At 45.4% G+C, this 25,805-nt stretch overlaps 1 protein-coding gene across 5 annotated transcripts in view; it reads right to left on the bottom strand.

The window, feature by feature from the left end:
- The window catches only part of LOC139568353 (cdc42-interacting protein 4 homolog), an 89,480-nt gene extending 64,026 nt beyond the window's left edge, over positions 1 to 25,454 (bottom strand). For all 5 annotated transcript variants that reach the window (XR_011673587.1, XR_011673586.1, XR_011673584.1 and 2 more), the window contains exon 1: positions 25,202 to 25,454. Coding sequence is in view for 1 of the 5 variants with exons in the window: in XM_071390122.1 (XP_071246223.1) it covers positions 25,202 to 25,225 (24 nt within the window). In the remaining 4 variants the exon portion in view is untranslated. The remainder of the gene's footprint in view (positions 1 to 25,201) is intronic.
- Positions 25,455 to 25,805: the final 351 nt, after the last annotated feature.

Below are 25,805 nucleotides of genomic sequence, written 5' to 3'. Positions count from 1 at the left end.
ACTAGCTACTGATATAACACACTGTTCCTCTATACAGTACAGCTGTAATAGTACTACTAGTTACTGATATAACACTCCTCTATACAGTACAGCTGTAATAGTACTACTAGTTACTGATATAACACTGCTCTATACAGTACAGCTGTAGTAGTACTACTAGTTACTGATATAACACACTGTTCCTCTATACAGTACAGCTGTAGTAGTACTACTAGTTACTGATATAACACTCCTCTATACAGTACAGCTGTAGTAGTACTACTAGTCACTGATATAACACACTGTTCCTCTATACAGTACAGCTGTAGTAGTACTACTAGTTACTGATATAACACACTGTTCCTCTATACAGTACAGCTGTAGTAGTACTACTAGTTACTGATATAACACACTGTTCCTCTATACAGTACAGCTGTAGTAGTACTACTAGTTACTGATATAACACTCCTCTATACAGTACAGCTGTAATAGTACTACTAGTTACTGATATAACACTCCTCTATACAGTACAGCTGTAATAGTACTACTAGTTACTGATAACACTCCTCTATACAGTACAGCTGTAATAGTACTACTAGTTACTGATATAACACTCCTCTATACAGTACAGCTGTAGTAGTACTACTAGTTACTGATATAACACTCCTCTATACAGTACAGCTGTAGTAGTACTACTAGTTACTGATATAACACACTGTTCCTCTATACAGTACAGCTGTAGTAGTACTACTAGTTACTGATATACCACTCCTCTATACAGTACAGCTGTAGTAGTACTACTAGTTACTGATATAACACACTGTTCTTCTATACAGTACAGCTGTAGTAGTACTACAAGTTACTGATATAACACTCCTCTATACAGTACAGCTGTAGTAGTACTACAAGTTACTGATATAACACACTGTTCCTCTATACAGTACAGCTGTAGTAGTACTACTAGTTACTGATATAACACACTGTTCCTCTATACAGTACAGCTGTAGTAGTACTACTAGTTACTGATATAACACACTGTTCCTCTATACAGTACAGCTGTAGTAGTACTACTAGTTACTGATATAACACTCCTCTATACAGTACAGCTGTAATAGTACTACTAGTTACTGATATAACACACTGTTCCTCTATACAGTACAGCTGTAGTAGTACTATTAATTACTGATATAACACTCCTCTATACAGTACAGTTGTAGTAGTACTACTAGTTACTGATATAACACTCCTCTATACAGTACAGCTGTAATAGTACTACTAGTTACTGATATAACACTCCTCTATACAGTACAGCTGTAGTAGTACTACTAATTACTGATATAACACACTGTTCCTCTATACAGTACAGTTGTAATAGTACTACTAGTTACTGATACAACACACTGTTCCTCTATACAGTACAGCTGTAATAGTACTACTAGTTACTGCTATAACACTCCTCTATACAGTACAGCTGTAATAGTACTACTAGTTACTGATACAACACACTGTTCCTCTATACAGTACAGCTGTAATAGTACTACTAGCTACTGATATAACACACTGTTCCTCTATACAGTACAGCTGTAATAGTACTACTAGTTACTGATATAACACTCCTCTATACAGTACAGCTGTAATAGTACTCCTAGTTACTGATACAACACACTGTCCCTCTATACAGTACAGCTGTAATAGTACTACTAGTTACTGATATAACACTCCTCTATACAGTACAGCTGTAGTAGTACTACTAGTTACTGATAACACACTGTTCCTCTATACAGTACAGCTGTAATAGTACTACTAGTTACTGATATAACACACTGTTCCTCTATACAGTACAGCTGTAGTAGTTCTACTAATTACTGATATAACACTCCTCTATACAGTACAGTTGTAGTAGTACTACTAGTTACTGATATAACACTCCTCTATACAGTACAGCTGTAGTAGTACTACTAGTTACTGATATAACACTCCTCTATACAGTACAGCTGTAGTAGTACTACTAGTTACTGATTGAACACTCCTCTATACAGTACAGCTGTAGTAGTACTACTAGTTACTGATATAACACTCCTCTATACAGTACAGCTGTAGTAGTACTACTAGTTACTGATATAACACACTGTTCCTCTATACAGTACAGCTGTAATAGTACTACTAGTTACTGATATAACACACTGGTCCTCTATGCAGTACAGCTGTAGTAGTACTACTAGTTACTGATATAACACTCCTCTATACAGTACAGCTGTAATAGTACTACTAGTTACTGATATAACACTCCTCTATACAGTACAGCTGTAATAGTACTACTAGTTACTGATATAACACTCCTCTATACAGTACAGCTGTAATAGTACTACTAGTTACTGATATAACACTCCTCTATACAGTACAGCTGTAATAGTACTACTAGTTACTGATATAACACTCCTCTATACAGTACAGCTGTAAAAGTACTACTAGTTACTGATATAACACTCCTCTATACAGTACAGCTGTAGTAGTACTACTAGTTACTGATATAACACACTGTTCCTCTACAGTACAGCTGTAATAGTACTACTAGTTACTGATACAACACACTTTTCCTCTATACAGTACAGCTGTAATAGTACTACTAGTTACTGCTATAACACTCCTCTATACAGTACAGCTGTAATAGTACTACTAGTTACTGATACAACACACTGTTCCTCTATACAGTACAGCTGTAATAGTACTACTAGTTACTGATATAACACTCCTCTATACAGTACAGCTGTAGTAGTACTACTAGTTACTGATAACACACTGTTCCTCTATACAGTACAGCTGTAATAGTACTACTAGTTACTGATAACACACTCCTCTATACAGTACAGTTGTAGTAGTACTACTAGTTACTGATATAACACTCCTCTATACAGTACAGCTGTAATAGTACTACTAGTTACTGATATAACACTCCTCTATACAGTACAGCTGTAGTAGTACTATAAGTTACTGATATAACACTCCTCTATACAGTACAGCTGTAGTAGTACTACTAGTTACTGATATAACACACTCCTCTATACAGTACAGCTGTAGTAGTACTACTAGTTACTGATATAACACTCCTCTATACAGTACAGCTGTAATAGTACTACTAGTTACTGATATAACACACTGTTCCTCTATACAGTACAGCTGTAGTAGTACTACTAGTTACTGATATAACACACTGTTCCTCTATACAGTACAGCTGTAATAGTACTACTAGTTACTGATATAACACTCCTCTATACAGTACAGCTGTAATAGTACTACTAGTTACTGGTATAACACACTGTTCCTCTATACAGTACAGCTGTAATAGTACTACTAGTTACTGATATAACACTCCTCTATACAGTACAGCTGTAGTAGTACTACTAGTTACTGATATAACACTCCTCTATGCAGTACAGCTGTAGTAGGACTACTAGTTACTGATATAACACTCCTCTATACAGTACAGCTGTAGTAGTACTACTAGTTACTGATATAACACTCCTCTATACAGTACAGCTGTAGTAGTACTACTAGTTACTGATATAACACTCCTCTATACAGTACAGTTGTAGTAGTACTACTAGTTACTGATATAACACACTGTTCCTCTATACAGTACAGCTGTAGTAGTACTACTAGTTAGTGATATAACACACTGTTCCTCTATACAGTACAGCTGTAATAGTACTACTAGTTACTGATATAACACTCCTCTATACAGTACAGCTGTAGTAGTACTACTAGTTACTGATATAACACTCCTCTATACAGTACAGTTGTAGTAGTACTACTAGTTACTGATATAACACACTGTTCCTCTATACAGTACAGCTGTAGTAGTACTACTAGTTACTGATATAACACACTGTTCCTCTATACAGTACAGCTGTAATAGTACTACTAGTTACTGATATAACACTCCTCTATACAGTACAGCTGTAGTAGTACTACTAGTTACTGATATAACACACTGTTCCTCTACAGTACAGCTGTAATAGTACTACTAGTTACTGATACAACACACTGTTCCTCTATACAGTACAGCTGTAATAGTACTACTAGTTACTGCTATAACACTCCTCTATACAGTACAGCTGTAATAGTACTACTAGTTACTGATACAACACACTGTTCCTCTATACAGTACAGCTGTAATAGTACTACTAGTTACTGATATAACACTCCTCTATACAGTACAGCTGTAGTAGTACTACTAGTTACTGATAACACACTGTTCCTCTATACAGTACAGCTGTAATAGTACTACTAGTTACTGATAACACACTCCTCTATACAGTACAGTTGTAGTAGTACTACTAGTTACTGATATAACACTCCTCTATACAGTACAGCTGTAATAGTACTACTAGTTACTGATATAACACTCCTCTATACAGTACAGCTGTAGTAGTACTATAAGTTACTGATATAACACTCCTCTATACAGTACAGCTGTAGTAGTACTACTAGTTACTGATATAACACACTCCTCTATACAGTACAGCTGTAGTAGTACTACTAGTTACTGATATAACACTCCTCTATACAGTACAGCTGTAATAGTACTACTAGTTACTGATATAACACACTGTTCCTCTATACAGTACAGCTGTAATAGTACTACTAGTTACTGATATAACACACTGTTCCTCTATACAGTACAGCTGTAATAGTACTACTAGTTACTGATATAACACACTGTGCCTCTATACAGTACAGCTGTAATAGTACTACTAGTTACTGGTATAACACACTGTTCCTCTATACAGTACAGCTGTAATAGTACTACTAGTTACTGATATAACACTCCTCTATACAGTACAGCTGTAGTAGTACTACTAGTTACTGATATAACACTCCTCTATGCAGTACAGCTGTAGTAGGACTACTAGTTACTGATATAACACTCCTCTATACAGTACAGCTGTAGTAGTACTACTAGTTACTGATATAACACTCCTCTATACAGTACAGCTGTAGTAGTACTACTAGTTACTGATATAACACTCCTCTATACAGTACAGTTGTAGTAGTACTACTAGTTACTGATATAACACACTGTTCCTCTATACAGTACAGCTGTAGTAGTACTACTAGTTACTGATATAACACACTGTTCCTCTATACAGTACAGCTGTAATAGTACTACTAGTTACTGATATAACACTCCTCTATACAGTACAGCTGTAGTAGTACTACTAGTTACTGATATAACACTCCTCTATACAGTACAGCTGTAGTAGTACTACTAGTTACTGATATAACACACTGTTCCTCTATACAGTACAGCTGTAGTAGTACTACTAGTTACTGATATAACACACTGTTCCTCTATACAGTACAGCTGTAATAGTACTACTAGTTACTGATATAACACTCCTCTATACAGTACAGCTGTAGTAGTACTACTAGTTACTGATACAACACACTGTCACTCTATACAGTACAGCTGTTGTACAGGTATGTCCTCTCCACTATGTATCCTACACTGGTCTCTGTCTGACGAGACAATCTGCTATCTACGGGCTGGGTTGAGGTCACACTCACTCTCACTCACACACTCTGACTGACTCACTCACTATGTAGGTATCTACGGGCTGGGTTGAGGTCACACTCACTCACTCACTCACTATGTAGGTATCTCTGTGTGTAAAGTCCATGGCGACTGAGACACAGACGGGCTCTCCACAGAGACACAGACGGGCTCTCCTCAGAGGCACAGACGGGCTCTCCTCAGAGGCACAGACGGGCTCTCCTCAGGGGCACAGACGGGCTCTCCTCAGGGGCACAGACGGGCTCTCCTCAGGGGCACAGACGGGCTCTCCTCAGGGGCACAGACGGGCTCTCCTCAGGGGCACAGACGGGCTCTCCTCAGGGGCACAGACGGGCTCTCCTCAGGGGCACAGACGGGCTCTCCTCAGGGGCACAGACGGGCTCTCCTCAGGGGCACAGACGGGCTCTCCTCAGGGGCACAGACGGGCTCTCCTCAGAGGCACAGACGGGCTCTCCTCAGGGGCACAGACGGGCTCTCCTCAGGGGCACAGACGGGCTCTCCTCAGGGGCACAGACGGGCTCTCCTCAGGGGCACAGACGGGCTCTCCTCAGGGGCACAGACGGGCTCTCCTCAGGGGCACAGACGGGCTCTCCTCAGGGGCACAGACGGGCTCTCCTCAGGGGCACAGACGGGCTCTCCTCAGGGGCACAGACGGGCTCTCCTCAGGGGCACAGACGGGCTCTCCTCAGGGGCACAGACGGGCTCTCCTCAGGGGCACAGACGGGCTCTCCTCAGGGGCACAGACGGGCTCTCCTCAGGGGCACAGAGGGGCTCTCCACAGAGACACAGACGGGCTCTCCTCAGAGACACAGACGGGCTCTCCTCAGAGACACAGACGGGCTCTCCTCAGAGACACAGACAGGCTCTCCTCAGAGACCCAGACGGGCTCTCCTCAGAGACACAGACGGGCTCTCCTCAGAGACACAGACGGGCTCTCCTCAGAGACACAGACGGGCTCTCCTCAGAGACACAGACGGGCTCTCCTCAAAGGCACAGACGGGCTCTCCTCAAAGGCACAGACGGGCTCTCCTCAAAGGCACAGACGGGCTCTCCTCAAAGGCACAGACGGGCTCTCCTCAGAGACACAGACGGGCTCTCCTCAGAGACACAGACAGGCTCTCCTCAGAGACACAGACAGGCTCTCCTCAGAGACACAGACAGGCTCTCCTCAGAGACACAGACAGGCTCTCCTCAGAGACACAGACAGGCTCTCCTCAGAGACACAGACAGGCTCTCCTCAGAGACACAGACAGGCTCTCCTCAGAGACACAGACAGGCTCTCCTCAGAGACACAGACAGGCTCTCCTCAGAGACTGCATTCCCTACTACTAACCAGGCCCACCAGGGTTCTGGTCTAAAGTAGTGCCCTACTACTAACCAGGGTTCTGGTCTAAAGTAGTGCCCTACTACTAACCAGGCCCACTAGGGTTCTGGTCTAAAGTAGTGCTACTACTAACAGGCCCACCAGGGTTCTGGTCTAAAGTAGTGCCCTACTACTAACCAGGCCCACTAGGGTTCTGGTCTAAAGTAGTGCCCTACTACTAACCAGGCCCACTAGGGTTCTGGTCTAAAGTAGTACCCTACTACTAACCAGGCCCACTAGGGTTCTGGTCTAAAGTAGTGCCCTACTACTAACCAGGCCCACTAGGGTTCTAGTCTTAAGTAGTACCCTACTACTAACCAGGCCCACTAGGGTTCTGGTCTAAAGTAGTGCCCTACTACTAACCAGGCCCACTAGGGTTCTAGTCTTAAGTAGTACCCTACTACTAACCAGGCCCACTAGGGTTCTGGTCTAAAGTAGTGCCCTACTACTAACCAGGCCCACTAGGGTTCTAGTCTTAAGTAGTACCCTACTACTAATCAGGTCATTCATAGACACACTTAGTGTAACCTCTGTCTGTAGACTACTGCTGATACACACCTAGTGTAACCTCTGTCTGTAGACTACTGCTGATATACACCTAGTGTAACCTCTGTCTGTAGACCACTGCTGATACACACCTAGTGTAACCTCTGTCTGGAGACTACTGCTGATATACACCTAGTGTAACCTCTGTCTGTAGACCACTGCTGATACACACCTAGTGTAACCTCTGTCTGGAGACTACTGCTGATATACACCTAGTGTAACCTCTGTCTGTAGACCACTGCTGATACACACCTAGTGTAACCTCTGTCTGTAGACTACTGCTGGTATACACCTAGTGTAACCTCTGTCTGGAGACTACTGCTGATATACACCTAGTGTAACCTCTGTCTGTAGACTACTGCTGATATACACCTAGTGTAACCTCTGTCTGTAGACTACTGCTGATACACACCTAGTGTAACCTCTGTCTGTAGACTACTGCTGATATACACCTAGTGTAACCTCTGTCTGGAGACTACTGCTGGTATACACCTAGTGTAACCTCTGTCTGGAGACTACTGCTGATACACACCTTGTGTAACCTCTGTAGACTACTGCTGATATACACCTAGTGTAACCTCTGTCTGGAGACTACTGCTGATATACACCTAGTGTAACCTCTGTCTGTAGACTACTGCTGATACACACCTAGGGTAACCTCTGTAGACTACTGCTGATACACACCTAGTGTAACCTCTGTCTGTAGACTACTGCTGATATACACCTAGTGTAACCTCTGTCTGTAGACTACTGCTGATATACACCTAGTGTAACCTCTGTCTGTAGACTACTGCTGATATACACCTAGTGTAACCTCTGTCTGGAGACTACTGCTGATACACACCTAGTGTAACCTCTGTAGACTACTGCTGATATACACCTAGTGTAACCTCTGTCTGGAGACTACTGCTGGTATACACATAGTGTAACCTCTGTCTGTAGACCACTGCTGATACACACCTAGTGTAACCTCTGTCTGGAGACTACTGCTGATATACACCTAGTGTAACCTCTGTCTGTAGACCACTGCTGATACACACCTAGTGTAACCTCTGTCTGTAGACTACTGCTGGTATACACCTAGTGTAACCTCTGTCTGGAGACTACTGCTGATATACACCTAGTGTAACCTCTGTCTGTAGACTACTGCTGATATACACCTAGTGTAACCTCTGTCTGTAGACTACTGCTGATACACACCTAGTGTAACCTCTGTCTGTAGACTACTGCTGATATACACCTAGTGTAACCTCTGTCTGGAGACTACTGCTGATACACACCTTGTGTAACCTCTGTAGACTACTGCTGATATACACCTAGTGTAACCTCTGTCTGGAGACTACTGCTGATATACACCTAGTGTAACCTCTGTCTGGAGACTACTGCTGATATACACCTAGTGTAACCTCTGTCTGTAGACTACTGCTGATACACACCTAGGGTAACCTCTGTAGACTACTGCTGATACACACCTAGTGTAACCTCTGTCTGTAGACTACTGCTGATATACACCTAGTGTAACCTCTGTCTGTAGACTACTGCTGATATACACCTAGTGTAACCTCTGTCTGTAGACTACTGCTGATATACACCTAGTGTAACCTCTGTCTGGAGACTACTGCTGATACACACCTAGTGTAACCTCTGTAGACTACTGCTGATATACACCTAGTGTAACCTCTGTCTGGAGACTACTGCTGGTATACACATAGTGTAACCTCTGTCTGGAGACTACTGCTGATACACACCTAGTGTAACCTCTGTAGACTACTGCTGATACACACCTAGTGTAACCTCTGTCTGGAGACTACTGCTGATATACACCTAGTGTAACCTCTGTCTGGAGACTACTGCTGATATACACCTAGTGTAACCTCTGTCTGGATACTACTGCTGATATACACCTAGTGTAACCTCTGTCTGTAGACTACTGCTGATATACACCTAGTGTAACCTCTGTCTGGAGACTACTGCTGATATACACCTAGTGTAACCTCTGTAGACTACTGCTGATACACACCTAGTGTAACCTCTGTCTCTAGACTACTGCTGATATACACCTAGTGTAACCTCTGTCTGGAGACTACTGCTGATATACACCTAGTGTAACCTCTGTCTGTAGACTACTGCTGATATACACCTAGTGTAACCTCTGTCTGGAGACTACTGCTGATATACACCTAGTGTAACCTCTGTCTCTAGACTACTGCTGATATACACCTAGTGTAACCTCTGTCTGGAGACTACTGCTGATATACACCTAGTGTAACCTCTGTCTGGATACTACTGCTGATATACACCTAGTGTAACCTCTGTCTGGATACTACTGCTGATATACACCTAGTGTAACCTCTGTCTGTAGACTACTGCTGATATACACCTAGTGTAACCTCTGTCTGGAGACTACTGCTGATATACACCTAGTGTAACCTCTGTCTCTAGACTACTGCTGATATACACCTAGTGTAACCTCTGTCTGGAGACTACTGCTGATATACACCTAGTGTAACCTCTGTCTGTAGACTACTGCTGATACACACCTAGTGTAACCTCTGTCTGGAGACTACTGCTGGTATACACCTAGTGTAACCTCTGTCTGGAGACTACTGCTGATACACACCTAGTGTAACCTCTGTCTGGAGACTACTGCTGGTATACACCTAGTGTAACCTCTGTCTGGAGACTACTGCTGATACACACCTAGTGTAACCTCTGTCTGAAGACTACTGCTGATACACACCTAGTGTAACCTCTGTCTGTAGACTACTGCTGATACACACCTAGTGTAACCTCTGGAGACTACTGCTGATATACACCTAGTGTAACCTCTGTCTGGAGACTACTGCTGATATACACCTAGTGTAACCTCTGTCTGGAGACTACTGCTGATATACACCTAGTGTAACCTCTGTCTGGAGACTACTGCTGATATACACCTAGTGTAACCTCTGTCTGGAGACTACTGCTGATACACACCTAGTGTAACCTCTGTCTGTAGACTACTGCTGATACACACCTAGTGTAACCTCTGTCTGTAGACTACTGCTGATATACACCTAGTGTAACCTCTGGAGACTACTGCTGGTATACACCTAGTGTAACCTCTGTCTGGAGACTACTGCTGATATACACCTAGTGTAACCTCTGTCTGGAGACTACTGCTGGTATACACCTAGTGTAACCTCTGTCTGGAGACTACTGCTGATATACACCTAGTGTAACCTCTGTCTGGAGACTACTGCTGATATACACCTAGTGTAACCTCTGGAGACTACTGCTGATATACACCTAGTGTAACCTCTGTCTGGAGACTACTGCTGATATACACCTAGTGTAACCTCTGTCTGTAGACTACTGCTGGTACACACCTAGTGTAACCTCAGTCTGGAGACTACTGCTGGTATACACCTAGTGTAACCTCTGTCTGGAGACTACTGCTGATACACACCTAGTGTAACCTCTGTCTGGAGACTACTGCTGATATACACCTAGTGTAACCTCTGGAGACTACTGCTGGTATACACCTAGTGTAACCTCTGTCTGGAGACTACTGCTGATACACACCTAGTGTAACCTCTGTCTGGAGACTACTGCTGATATACACCTAGTGTAACCTCTGTCTGGAGACTACTGCTGATACACACCTAGTGTAACCTCTGTCTGGAGACTACTGCTGATATACACCTAGTGTAACCTCTGTCTGGAGACTACTGCTGATATACACCTAGTGTAACCTCTGTCTGTAGACTACTGCTGATACACACCTAATGTAACCTCTGTCTGTAGACTACTGCTGATACACACCTAGTGTAACCTCTGTCTGTAGACTACTGCTGATATACACCTAGTGTAACCTCTGTAGACTACTGCTGATACACACCTAGTGTAACCTCTGTCTGGAGACTACTGCTGATATACACCTAGTGTAACCTCTGTCTGTAGACTACTGCTGATACACACCTAGTGTAACCTCTGTCTGGAGACTACTGCTGATACACACCTAGTGTAACCTCTGTCTGGAGACTACTGCTGATACACACCTAGTGTAACCTCTGTCTGGAGACTACTATACACCTAGTGTAACCTCTGTCTGGAGACTACTGCTGCCTCTGCTCTGATAAGAGGTCCAGACCTTAGTGGCACCTGTCTTTCTCTACACTGGCCCTGTAACATGAAGGTCCCTGGTTCAACCCCCAGTCTGACTGCGTGTCCCCAATAAGACGCAGGATAATCCCCCGGGTCATCGAGTGTTGAAACTTGGAACCCTGTTCTGTTCCGTTCTAGTTGAGGTTTGGGTTATGTCCTAAATCGCACCCTTTTCCCTACACGGTGCACTACCTCGGCTCTGGTCAAAAGTAGCACACTAGCATATAGGGAAATATAGTGCCAAATTTGGACCGCAGATCTGGTCAGGTTCCAGCTGCAGGGGATTCAGAACAACGGCCCGTTGGAGTGATTTAAACATGTGACCTTCTTTCCTTTCCTCTCTCCTTCTCTCTAATCAGTGATCTAACACTACTAGACAGGGTTAGATTCCATAGATTCCATGCCATAGATTCCACCTACCAGAGCCATGATGTAAACTGAGGGAGGACATTATACAGAACACATTTACTACAGTCATGTCCTCAATATTGCATCTGAACCAGGACAGAGAGAGAGAGGGGGGGGGGGGGGGGGTAGGGAGAGGAGAGGAGAGAGAGAGGTAGGTAGGGAGAGGTAGGGAGAGGAGAGAGAGGGAGAGAGGTAGGGAGAGGAGAGAGAGGTAGGGAGAGGAGAGAGAGAAGAGGAGAGGAGAGAGAGGGGAGAGGAGAGAGAGAGAGAGAGGAGGAGAGAGAGTGGGAGAGGAGGAGAGATAGTGGGAGAGGAGGAGAGATAGTGGGAGAGGAGGAGAGATAGTGGGAGAGATAGTGGGAGAGGAGGAGAGATAGTGGGAGAGGAGGAGAGGAGAGAAAAAGAGGGGGAGAAGAGATAGAGAGAGGAGGGGAGAGAAAAGAGGAGCAGAGAGAGGAGCCGAGCGAGATGGGGAAAAGGAGGTGAGAGAGAACATGATGACATCATCATACCACTGAGTCTACCTTTAAAATCAGCCAGGAGAGTCCCTGTCCATTTAAAGGGTAAAAGGGGTACTTCGGGATTTTAGCAATGAATCCCTTTCTCTACCTCCCCAGAGTCAGACGTCCTCATGGATATCATGTTAGTGTCACCGCATGCAGTTTGAAGGAAGTTGCTAAGTAATGCAATTGCTAACTATGATTAGCACAATGACTGGAAGACTATGGGTGTTAGCATTGGCTCGCTAAACTACCTCCAACTTCCCAACACTTGACACATACGAATGGCATCCATGAGTTCATCTGACTCTGGGGAAGTAGAGAAAGGGCCTCAATGCCAAAATCCTGAAGTACCCCCTTTAAGAGAGAATAAGTACTAGGGCTGACGGGAGAATTTATGTCCAGAGTCCAAATGACCTCCTATTCCCTACATACTAGACCAGAGACCAAATGGCCTCCTATTCCCTACATACTAAATCAGGGCCCAAATGGCCTCCTATTCCCTACATACTAGACCAGAGTCCAAATGGCCTCCTATTCCCTACATACTAGACCAGAGTCCAAATGGCCTCCTATTCCCTACATACTAGACCAGAGTCCAAATGACCTCCTATTCCCTACATACTAGACCAGAGTCCAAATGGCCTCCTATTCCCTACATACTAAATCAGGGCCCAAATGGCCTCCTATTCCCTACATACTAGACCAGAGTCCAAATGGCCTCCTATTCCCTACATACTAGACCAGAGTCCAAATGGCCTCCTATTCCCTACATACTAGACCAGAGTCCAAATGGCCTCCTATTCCCTACATACTAGACCAGAGCCCAGATGGCCTCCTATTCTCTACATACTAGACCAGAGACCAAATGACCTCCTATTCCCTACATACTAGACCAGGGCCCAAATGGCCTCCTATTCCCTACATACTAGACCAGAGTCCAAATGGCCTCCTATTCCCTACATACTAGACCAGAGTCCAAATGGCCTCCTATTCCCTACATACTAGACCAGAGTCCAAATGGCCTCCTATTCCCTACATACTAGACCAGGGCCCAAATGGCCTCCTATTCCCTACATACTAGACCAGGGCCCAAATGGCCTCCTATTCCCTACATACTAGACCAGAGTCCAAATGGCCTCCTATTCCCTACATACTAGACTAGGGCCCAAATGGCCTCCTATTCCCTACATACTAGACCAGAGTCCAAATGGCCTCCTATTCCCTACATACTAGACCAGAGCCCAGATGGCCTCCTATTCTCTACATACTAGACCAGAGACCAAATGACCTCCTATTCCCTACATACTAGACCAGGGCCCAAATGGCCTCCTATTCCCTACATACTAGACCAGAGTCCAAATGGCCTCCTATTCCCTACATACTAGACCAGAGTCCAAATGGCCTCCTATTCCCTACATACTAGACCAGAGTCCAAATGGACTCCTATTCCCTACATACTAGACCAGGGCCCAAATGGCCTCCTATTCCCTACATACTAGACCAGGGCCCAAATGGCCTCCTATTCCCTACATACTAGACCAGAGTCCAGATGGCCTCCTATTCCCTACATACTAGACCAGAGACCAAATGACCTCCTATTCCCTACATACTAGATCAGGGCCCAAATGGCCTCCTATTCCCTACATACTAGACCAGAGCCCAAATGGCCTCCTATTCCCTACATACTAGACCAGAGTCCACATGACCTCCTATTCCCTACATACTAGACCAGAGTCCAAATGGCCTCCTATTCCCTACATACTAGACCAGGGTCCACATGACCTCCTATTCCCTACATACTAGACCAGAGTCCAAATGACCTCCTATTCCCTACATACTAGACCAGAGTCCAGATGACCTCCTATTCTCTACATACTAGACCAGAGTCCAAATGGCCTCCTATTCCCTACATACTAGACCAGAGTCCAAATGGCCTCCTATTCCCTACATACTAGACTAGGGCCCAAATGGCCTCCTATTCCCTACATACTAGACCAGAGTCCAAATGGCCTCCTACTCCCTACATACTAGAATAGGGCCCAAATGGCCTCCTATTCCCTACATACTAGACCAGAGTCCAAATGGCCTCCTATTCCCTACATACTAGACCAGAGTCCAAATGGCCTCCTATTCCCTACATACTAGACCAGAGTCCAAATGGCCTCCTATTCCCTACATACTAGACCAGAGCCCAAATGGCCTCCTATTCTCTACATACTAGACCAGAGCCCAAATGGCCTCCTATTCCCTACATACTAGACCAGAGTCCAAATGGCCTCCTATTCCCTACATACTAGACCAGAGTCCAAATGGCCTCCTATTCCCTACATACTAGACCAGAGTCCAAATGGCCTCCTATTCCCTACATACTAGACCAGAGTCCAAATGACCTCCTATTCCCTACATACTAGACCAGAGTCCAAATGGCCTCCTATTCCCTACATACCAGAGCCCAAATGACCTCCTATTCCCTACATACTAGACCAGAGTCCAAATGGCCTCCTATTCCCTACATACTAGACCAGAGCCCAAATGGCCTCCTATTCCCTACATACTAGACCAGAGCCCAAATGGCCTCCTATTCCCTACATACTAGACCAGAGTCCAAATGGCCTCCTATTCCCTACATACTAGACCAGAGACCAAATGGCCTCCTATTCCCTACATACTAGTCCAGGGCCCAAATGGCCTCCTATTCCCTACATACTAGACCAGAGTCCAAATGGCCTCCTATTCCCTACATACTAGACCAGAGTCCAAATGGCCTCCTATTCCCTACATACTAGACCAGAGTCCAAATGGCCTCCTATTCCCTATATACTAGACCAGAGCCCAAATGGCCTCCTATTCCCTACATACTAGACCAGGGCCCAAATGGCCTCCTATTCCCTACATACTAGACCAGAGTCCAAATGGCCTCCTATTCCCTATATACTAGACCAGAGTCCAAATGGCCTCCTATTCCCTACATACTAGACCAGAGTCCAAATGGCCTCCTATTCCCTACATACTAGACCAGAGTCCAAATGGTCTCCTATTCCCTACATACTAGACCAGAGTCCAAATGGTCTCCTATTCCCTACATACTAGACCAGAGTCCAAATGGTCTCCTATTCCCTACATACTAGACCAGAGTCCAAATGGCCTCCTATTCCCTATATACTAGACCAGAGCCCAAATGGCCTCCTATTCCCTACATACTAGACCAGGGCCCAAATGGCCTCCTATTCCCTACATACCAGACCAGAGTCCAAATGGCCTCCTATTCCCTACATACTAGACCAGAGTCCAAATGGCCTCCTATTCCCTACATACTAGACCAGAGTCCAAATGGTCTCCTATTCCCTACATACTAGACCAGAGTCCAAATGGTCTCCTATTCCCTACATACTAGACTAGGGCCCAAATGGCCTCCTATTCCCTACATACTAGACCAGAGTCCAAATGGCCTCCTATTCCCTACATACTAGACCAGAGTCCAAATGGTCTCCTATTCCCTACATACTAGACCAGAGTCCAAATGGCCTCCTATTCCCTACATACTAGACCAGAGCCCAAATGGCCTCCTATTCCCTACATACTAGACCAGAGTCCAAATGGCCTCCTATTCCCTACATACTAGACCAGAGCCCAAATGGCCTCCTATTCCCTACATACTAGACCAGGGTCCACATGACCTCCTATTCCCTACATACTAGACCAGAGTCCAAATGGCCTCCTATTCCCTACATACTAGACCAGAGCCCAAATGGCCTCCTATTCCCTACATACTAGACCAGAGTCCAAATGGCCTCCTATTCCCTACATACTAGACCAGAGCCCAAATGGCCTCCTATTCCCTACATACTAGACCAGAGTCCAAATGGTCTCCTATTCCCTACATACTAGACCAGAGTCCAAATGGCCTCCTATTCCCTACATACTAGACCAGAGTCCAAATGGTCTCCTATTCCCTACATACTAGACCAGAGTCCAAATGGCCTCCTATTCCCTACATACTAGACCAGAGCCCAAATGGTCTCCTATTCCCTACATACTAGACCAGGGCCCAAATGGCCTCCTATTCCCTACATACTAGACCAGAGCCCAAATGGCCTCCTATTCCCTACATACTAGACCAGAGTCCAAATGGCCTCCTATTCCCTACATACTAGACCAGAGCCCAAATGGTCTCCTATTCCCTACATACTAGACCAGAGCCCAAATGGCCTCCCATTCCCTACATACTAGACCAGAGTCCAAATGGCCTCCTATTCCCTACATACTAGACCAGAGCCCAAATGGTCTCCTATTCCCTACATACTAGACCAGGGCCCAAATGGCCTCCTATTCCCTACATACTAGACCAGAGCCCAAATGGTCTCCTATTCCCTACATACTAGACCAGAGCCCAAATGGCCTCCTATTCCCTACATACTAGACCAGAGCCCAAATGGCCTCCTATTCCCTACATACTAGACCAGAGTCCAAATGGCCTCCTATTCCCTACATACTAGACCAGAGCCCAAATGGCCTCCTATTCCCTACATACTAGACCAGAGTCCAAATGGCCTCCTATTCCCTACATACTAGACCAGAGCCCAAATGGTCTCCTATTCCCTACATACTAGACCAGAGCCCAAATGGCCTCCTATTCCCTACATACTAGACCAGAGTCCAAATGGTCTCCTATTCCCTACATACTAGACCAGAGCCCAAATGGCCTCCTATTCCCTACATACTAGACCAGAGTCCAAATGGCCTCCTATTCCCTACATACTAGACCAGAGCCCAAATGGTCTCCTATTCCCTACATACTAGACCAGAGCCCAAATGGCCTCCTATTCCCTACATACTAGACCAGAGCCCAAATGGCCTCCTATTCCCTACATACTAGACCAGAGTCCAAATGGCCTCCTATTCCCTACATACTAGACCAGAGCCCAAATGGTCTCCTATTCCCTACATACTAGACCAGAGTCCAAATGGCCTCCTATTCCCTACATACTAGACCAGAGTCCAAATGGCCTCCTATTCCCTACATACTAGACCAGAGTCCAAATGGCCTCCTATTCCCTACATACTAGACCAGAGTCCAAATGGCCTCCTATTCCCTACATACTAGACCAGAGCCCAAATGGTCTCCTATTCCCTACATACTAGACCAGAGTCCAAATGGCCTCCTATTCCCTACATACTAGACCAGAGTCCAAATGGCCTCCTATTCCCTACATACTAGACCAGAGTCCAAATGGCCTCCTATTCCCTACATACTAGACCAGAGTCCAAATGGCCTCCTATTCCCTACATACTAGACCAGAGTCCAAATGGCCTCCTATTCCCTACATACTAGACCAGAGTCCAAATGGCCTCCTATTCCCTACATACTAGACCAGAGTCCAAATGGCCTCCTATTCCCTACATACTAGACCAGAGTCCAAATGGCCTCCTATTCCCTACATACTAGACCAGAGTCCAAATGGCCTCCTATTCCCTACATACTAGACCAGAGTCCAAATGGCCTCCTATTCCCTACATACTAGACCAGAGCCCAAATGGTCTCCTATTCCCTACATACTAGACCAGAGCCCAAATGGCCTCCTATTCCCTACATACTAGACCAGAGTCCAAATGGCCTCCTATTCCCTACATACTAGACCAGAGCCCAAATGGTCTCCTATTCCCTACATACTAGACCAGAGCCCAAATGGCCTCCTATTCCCTACATACTAGACCAGAGTCCAAATGGTCTCCTATTCCCTACATACTAGACCAGAGCCCAAATGGCCTCCTATTCCCTACATACTAGACCAGAGTCCAAATGGCCTCCTATTCCCTACATACTAGACCAGAGCCCAAATGGTCTCCTATTCCCTACATACTAGACCAGAGCCCAAATGGCCTCCTATTCCCTACATACTAGACCAGAGCCCAAATGGCCTCCTATTCCCTACATACTAGACCAGAGTCCAAATGGCCTCCTATTCCCTACATACTAGACCAGAGTCCAAATGGCCTCCTATTCCCTACATACTAGACCAGAGTCCAAATGGCCTCCTATTCCCTACATACTAGACCAGAGTCCAAATGGCCTCCTATTCCCTACATACTAGACCAGAGTCCAAATGGCCTCCTATTCCCTACATACTAGACCAGAGCCCAAATGGTCTCCTATTCCCTACATACTAGACCAGAGTCCAAATGGCCTCCTATTCCCTACATACTAGACCAGAGTCCAAATGGCCTCCTATTCCCTACATACTAGACCAGAGTCCAAATGGCCTCCTATTCCCTACATACTAGACCAGAGTCCAAATGGCCTCCTATTCCCTACATACTAGACCAGAGTCCAAATGGCCTCCTATTCCCTACATACTAGACCAGAGTCCAAATGGCCTCCTATTCCCTACATACTAGACCAGAGTCCAAATGGCCTCCTATTCCCTACATACTAGACCAGAGTCCAAATGGCCTCCTATTCCCTACATACTAGACCAGAGTCCAAATGGCCTCCTATTCCCTACATACTAGACCAGAGTCCAAATGGCCTCCTATTCCCTACATACTAGACCAGAGTCCAAATGGCCTCCTATTCCCTACATACTAGACCAGAGTCCAAATGGCCTCCTATTCCCTACATACTAGACCAGAGTCCAAATGGCCTCCTATTCCCTACATACTAGACCAGAGCCCAAATGGTCTCCTATTCCCTACATACTAGACCAGAGTCCAAATGGCCTCCTATTCCCTACATACTAGACCAGAGTCCAAATGGCCTCCTATTCCCTACATACTAGACCAGAGTCCAAATGGCCTCCTATTCCCTACATACTAGACCAGAGTCCAAATGGCCTCCTATTCCCTACATACTAGACCAGAGCCCAAATGGTCTCCTATTCCCTACATACTAGACCAGAGCCCAAATGGTCTCCTATTCCCTACATACTAGACCAGAGTCCAAATGGCCTCCTATTCCCTACATACTAGACCAGAGTCCAAATGGCCTCCTATTCCCTACATACTAGACCAGAGACCAAATGGTCTCCTATTCCCTACATACTAGACCAGAGTCCAAATGGTCTCCTATTCCCTACATACTAGACCAGAGCCCAAATGGCCTCCTATTCCCTACATACTAGACCAGAGTCCAAATGGTCTCCTATTCCCTACATACTAGACCAGAGACCAAATGGTCTCCTATTCCCTACATACTAGACCAGAGTCCAAATGACCTCCTATTCCCTACATACTAGACCAGAGTCCAAATGACCTCCTATTCCCTACATACTAGACCAGAGCCCAAATGGTCTCCTATTCCCTACATACATACCAGAGCCCAAATGGCCTCCTATTCCCTACATACTAGACCAGAGCCCAAATGGCCTCCTATTCCCTACATACTAGACCAGAGTCCAAATGGTCTCCTATTCCCTACATACATACCAGAGCCCAAATGGCCTCCTATTCCCTACATACTAGACCAGAGTCCAAATGGTCTCCTATTCCCTACATACATACCAGAGCCCAAATGGCCTCCTATTCCCTACATACTAGACCAGAGCCCAAATGGCCTCCTATTCCCTACATACTAGACCAGAGTCCAAATGGTCTCCTATTCCCTACATACTAGACCAGAGCCCAAATGGCCTCCTATTCCCTACATACTAGACCAGAGTCCAAATGGTCTCCTATTCCCTACATACTAGACCAGAGCCCAAATGGCCTCCTATTCCCTACATACTAGACCAGAGTCCAAATGGCCTCCTATTCCCTACATACTAGACCAGAGTCCAAATGGTCTCCTATTCCCTACATACTAGACCAGAGTCCAAATGGTCTCCTATTCCCTATATACTAGACCAGAGTCCAAATGGCCTCCTATTCCCTACATACTAGACCAGAGTCCAAATGGCCTCCTATTCCCTACATACTAGACTAGGGCCCAAATGGCCTCCTATTCTCTACATACTAGACCAGAGTCCAAATGGCCTCCTATTCCCTATATACTAGACCAGAGCCCAAATGACCTCCTATTCCCTACATACTAGACCAGAGTCCAAATGACCTCCTATTCCCTACATACTAGACCAGAGTCCAAATGACCTCCTATTCCCTACATACTAGACCAGAGCCCAGATGGCCTCCTATTCCCTACATACTAGACCAGGGTCCAAATGGCCTCCTATTCCCTACATACTAGACCAGAGCCCAGATGGCCTCCTATTCCCTACATACTAGACCAGAGCCCAGATGGCCTCCTATTCCCTACATACTAGACCAGAGCCCAGATGGCCTCCTATTCCCTACATACTAGACCAGAGCCCAGATGGCCTCCTATTCCCTACATACTAGACCAGGGTCCAAATGGCCTCCTATTCCCTACATACTAGACCAGAGCCCAAATGGCCTCCTATTCCCTACATACTAGACCAGGGTCCAAATGGCCTCCTATTCCCTACATACTAGACCAGAGCCCAGATGGCCTCCTGTTCCCTACATACTAGAATAGGGCCCAAATGGCCTCCTATTCCCTACATACTAGACCAGAGTCCAAATGGCCTCCTATTCCCTACATACTAGACCAGAGTCCAAATGGCCTCCTATTCCCTACATACTAGACCAGAGTCCAAATGGCCTCCTATTCCCTACATACTAGACCAGAGTCCAAATGGCCTCCTATTCCCTACATACTAGACTAGGGCCCAAATGGCCTCCTATTCTCTACATACTAGACCAGAGTCCAAATGGCCTCCTATTCCCTATATACTAGACCAGAGCCCAAATGACCTCCTATTCCCTACATACTAGACCAGAGTCCAAATGACCTCCTATTCCCTACATACTAGACCAGAGTCCAAATGACCTCCTATTCCCTACATACTAGACCAGAGCCCAGATGGCCTCCTATTCCCTACATACTAGACCAGGGTCCAAATGGCCTCCTATTCCCTACATACTAGACCAGAGCCCAGATGGCCTCCTATTCCCTACATACTAGACCAGAGCCCAGATGGCCTCCTATTCCCTACATACTAGACCAGAGCCCAGATGGCCTCCTATTCCCTACATACTAGACCAGAGCCCAGATGGCCTCCTATTCCCTACATACTAGACCAGGGTCCAAATGGCCTCCTATTCCCTACATACTAGACCAGAGCCCAGATGGCCTCCTATTCCCTACATACTAGACCAGGGTCCAAATGGCCTCCTATTCCCTACATACTAGACCAGAGCCCAGATGGCCTCCTGTTCCCTACATACTAGAATAGGGCCCAAATGGCCTCCTATTCCCTACATACTAGACCAGAGTCCAAATGGCCTCCTATTCCCTACATACTAGACCAGAGTCCAAATGGCCTCCTATTCCCTACATACTAGACCAGAGTCCAAATGGCCTCCTATTCCCTACATACTAGACCAGAGCCCAAATGGTCTCCTATTCCCTACATACTAGACCAGAGTCCAAATGGCCTCCTATTCCCTACATACTAGACCAGAGTCCAAATGGCCTCCTATTCCCTACATACTAGACCAGAGTCCAAATGGCCTCCTATTCCCTACATACTAGACCAGAGTCCAAATGGCCTCCTATTCCCTACATACTAGACCAGAGCCCAAATGGTCTCCTATTCCCTACATACTAGACCAGAGTCCAAATGGCCTCCTATTCCCTACATACTAGACCAGAGTCCAAATGGCCTCCTATTCCCTACATACTAGACCAGAGTCCAAATGGCCTCCTATTCCCTACATACTAGACCAGAGTCCAAATGGCCTCCTATTCCCTACATACTAGACCAGAGTCCAAATGGTCTCCTATTCCCTACATACTAGACCAGAGCCCAAATGGTCTCCTATTCCCTACATACTAGACCAGAGTCCAAATGGCCTCCTATTCCCTACATACTAGACCAGAGTCCAAATGGCCTCCTATTCCCTACATACTAGACCAGAGACCAAATGGTCTCCTATTCCCTACATACTAGACCAGAGTCCAAATGGTCTCCTATTCCCTACATACTAGACCAGAGCCCAAATGGCCTCCTATTCCCTACATACTAGACCAGAGTCCAAATGGTCTCCTATTCCCTACATACTAGACCAGAGACCAAATGGTCTCCTATTCCCTACATACTAGACCAGAGTCCAAATGACCTCCTATTCCCTACATACTAGACCAGAGTCCAAATGACCTCCTATTCCCTACATACTAGACCAGAGCCCAAATGGTCTCCTATTCCCTACATACATACCAGAGCCCAAATGGCCTCCTATTCCCTACATACTAGACCAGAGCCCAAATGGCCTCCTATTCCCTACATACTAGACCAGAGTCCAAATGGTCTCCTATTCCCTACATACATACCAGAGCCCAAATGGCCTCCTATTCCCTACATACTAGACCAGAGCCCAAATGGCCTCCTATTCCCTACATACTAGACCAGAGTCCAAATGGTCTCCTATTCCCTACATACATACCAGAGCCCAAATGGCCTCCTATTCCCTACATACTAGACCAGAGCCCAAATGGCCTCCTATTCCCTACATACTAGACCAGAGTCCAAATGGTCTCCTATTCCCTACATACTAGACCAGAGTCCAAATGGTCTCCTATTCCCTACATACTAGACCAGAGCCCAAATGGCCTCCTATTCCCTACATACTAGACCAGAGTCCAAATGGCCTCCTATTCCCTACATACTAGACCAGAGTCCAAATGGTCTCCTATTCCCTACATACTAGACCAGAGTCCAAATGGTCTCCTATTCCCTATATACTAGACCAGAGTCCAAATGGCCTCCTATTCCCTACATACTAGACCAGAGTCCAAATGGCCTCCTATTCCCTACATACTAGACTAGGGCCCAAATGGCCTCCTATTCTCTACATACTAGACCAGAGTCCAAATGGCCTCCTATTCCCTATATACTAGACCAGAGCCCAAATGACCTCCTATTCCCTACATACTAGACCAGAGTCCAAATGACCTCCTATTCCCTACATACTAGACCAGAGTCCAAATGACCTCCTATTCCCTACATACTAGACCAGAGCCCAGATGGCCTCCTATTCCCTACATACTAGACCAGGGTCCAAATGGCCTCCTATTCCCTACATACTAGACCAGAGCCCAGATGGCCTCCTATTCCCTACATACTAGACCAGAGCCCAGATGGCCTCCTATTCCCTACATACTAGACCAGAGCCCAGATGGCCTCCTATTCCCTACATACTAGACCAGAGCCCAGATGGCCTCCTATTCCCTACATACTAGACCAGAGCCCAGATGGCCTCCTATTCCCTACATACTAGACCAGGGTCCAAATGGTCTCCTATTCCCTACATACTAGACCAGAGCCCAGATGGCCTCCTATTCCCTACATACTAGACCAGGGTCCAAATGGCCTCCTATTCCCTACATACTAGACCAGAGCCCAGATGGCCTCCTATTCCCTACATACTAGACCAGAGCCCAGATGGGCTCCTATTCCCTACATACTAGACCAGAGCCCAGATGGCCTCCTATTCCCTACATACTAGACCAGAGCCCAGATGGCCTCCTATTCCCTACATACTAGACCAGAGCCCAGATGGCCTCCTATTCCCTACATACTAGACCAGGGTCCAAATGGTCTCCTATTCCCTACATACTAGACCAGGGTCCAAATGGTCTCCTATTCCCTACATACTAGACCAGAGCCCAAATGGCCTCCTATTCCCTACATACTAGACCAGGGTCCAAATGACCTCCTATTCCCTACATACTAGACCAGAGTCCATATCCACAAAGCATCTCAGAGTAGCACTGCTGATCAGGGACCAGGTTCCACCTCTTATTATTCCGGCTCTAAATAAAAAGGCCAAACTGATCCTGGATCTGCACTCCTACTCTGAGACGCTTCGTGAACATGGGCCCTGGTTCAAACGTAGTGCACTGTATAGGGAATAGGGCCCTGGTTCAAAAGTAGTGCACTATATAGGGAACGGGTTTGCCACGTAGGACATAGACGGTCTGCATCGAGTGCACGACCTGACTGAAACCCTGCTACAAGCCTGACTGACCTGTGGACTGTACAAGTTGTCCTTTTCATTCAGATCTAGGATCAGTGGACACTACCATCACTCCACGAGTTGGATCATCTCAAAACTGACCTTAGACCGGTGTCTAACTCCATTCTAGTAGTCTCCTGGTGAGATCAGACTTCCCAAAACCCCTGACAATATGGCTCAATATGGTTCAATATGGCTCACCTGAGTTGGCTCAATAACAGTTCACACCTCGTCACCGCACGCACAAAACACGCGTCATTCAATAGTATCTCTACAAACCAACTAAATATTATGATAACATCAATTACTTGCTTATACGTTGAATATGATCATACGGGTTGTAACTAGTTAATATGCGGATACTGGACAACAACAAAAAATGATCCTTTACAGAAGCCTAGCTAGCTAAATCACCTTTAAGAGGTCAAGGTATGCAACATTGCGAAATAACAGCCGCCCTCAAGCAACAAGCTAATTTAGTCTACTTTGCCTAGAGTTGTCATCAACTTTGTTAGAGTTGAAAACAATGTCAAAGGCATGTCTTATTTTGAGACAGCAAAAACAATCACATTCTCCAGTGAATTTGCTGTTATTGTGTAGCTAAGGTTACTGTAGCTAGCTAGCTACTGTAACTAGTGCATATGTCCTTACCCAAAGATCCGTCCCCCAATCCATGTTTTCAAAGTTCCCACCTACAGAAAAAGGAGGCTTTCTATCAATCTGTATTTCCCAAACTCTTGGACGATCCACAAACGTTTGTCTAGAGAGGGGAGATGTCGGAGGAAATGTCGGGAAGTTGACGCCTCAATCATCCGTTCATTCAAGGGAAAGAAAATACTTTCGCCCTGTCGTCTTGAAACTAGTTTTGGTCGCAAGACAAGAGAGGGTGGGAGGGTTCGTCACCAGTCTTTCCAGATTTCATGTCGCGAATGTTTGCTTGGTCTTAAAGGAGCCGAGGTTCATTATTTGAAGTGTCAAGGTTTATACCAAAATGGGAAACACATTAATACATTTTAATGTTACATCTTAAATGTTGCTTATTTACCTTTGTGTAACGTACTACTTTTGCCTAACCCAATCTAGGAAATCTGAGTGAGTAGTAGGCTGGAAAATTATTTATTTTAATGTTAGCTACATACATTCATTCAATACTACAACCACTACAATAATAAGCAACTAATCTACCATTACTGTTAGAATCAATACCAGGACGACGAGCCTATGATTACAATAAAAACAATATGAGAATATCAAG

Source organism: Salvelinus alpinus, chromosome 2 (genome assembly GCF_045679555.1).
Source record: "Salvelinus alpinus chromosome 2, SLU_Salpinus.1, whole genome shotgun sequence".
Classification (NCBI taxonomy): Eukaryota; Metazoa; Chordata; class Actinopteri; order Salmoniformes; family Salmonidae; genus Salvelinus; species Salvelinus alpinus.
This window is presented reverse-complemented; position numbering and strand designations above follow the sequence as displayed.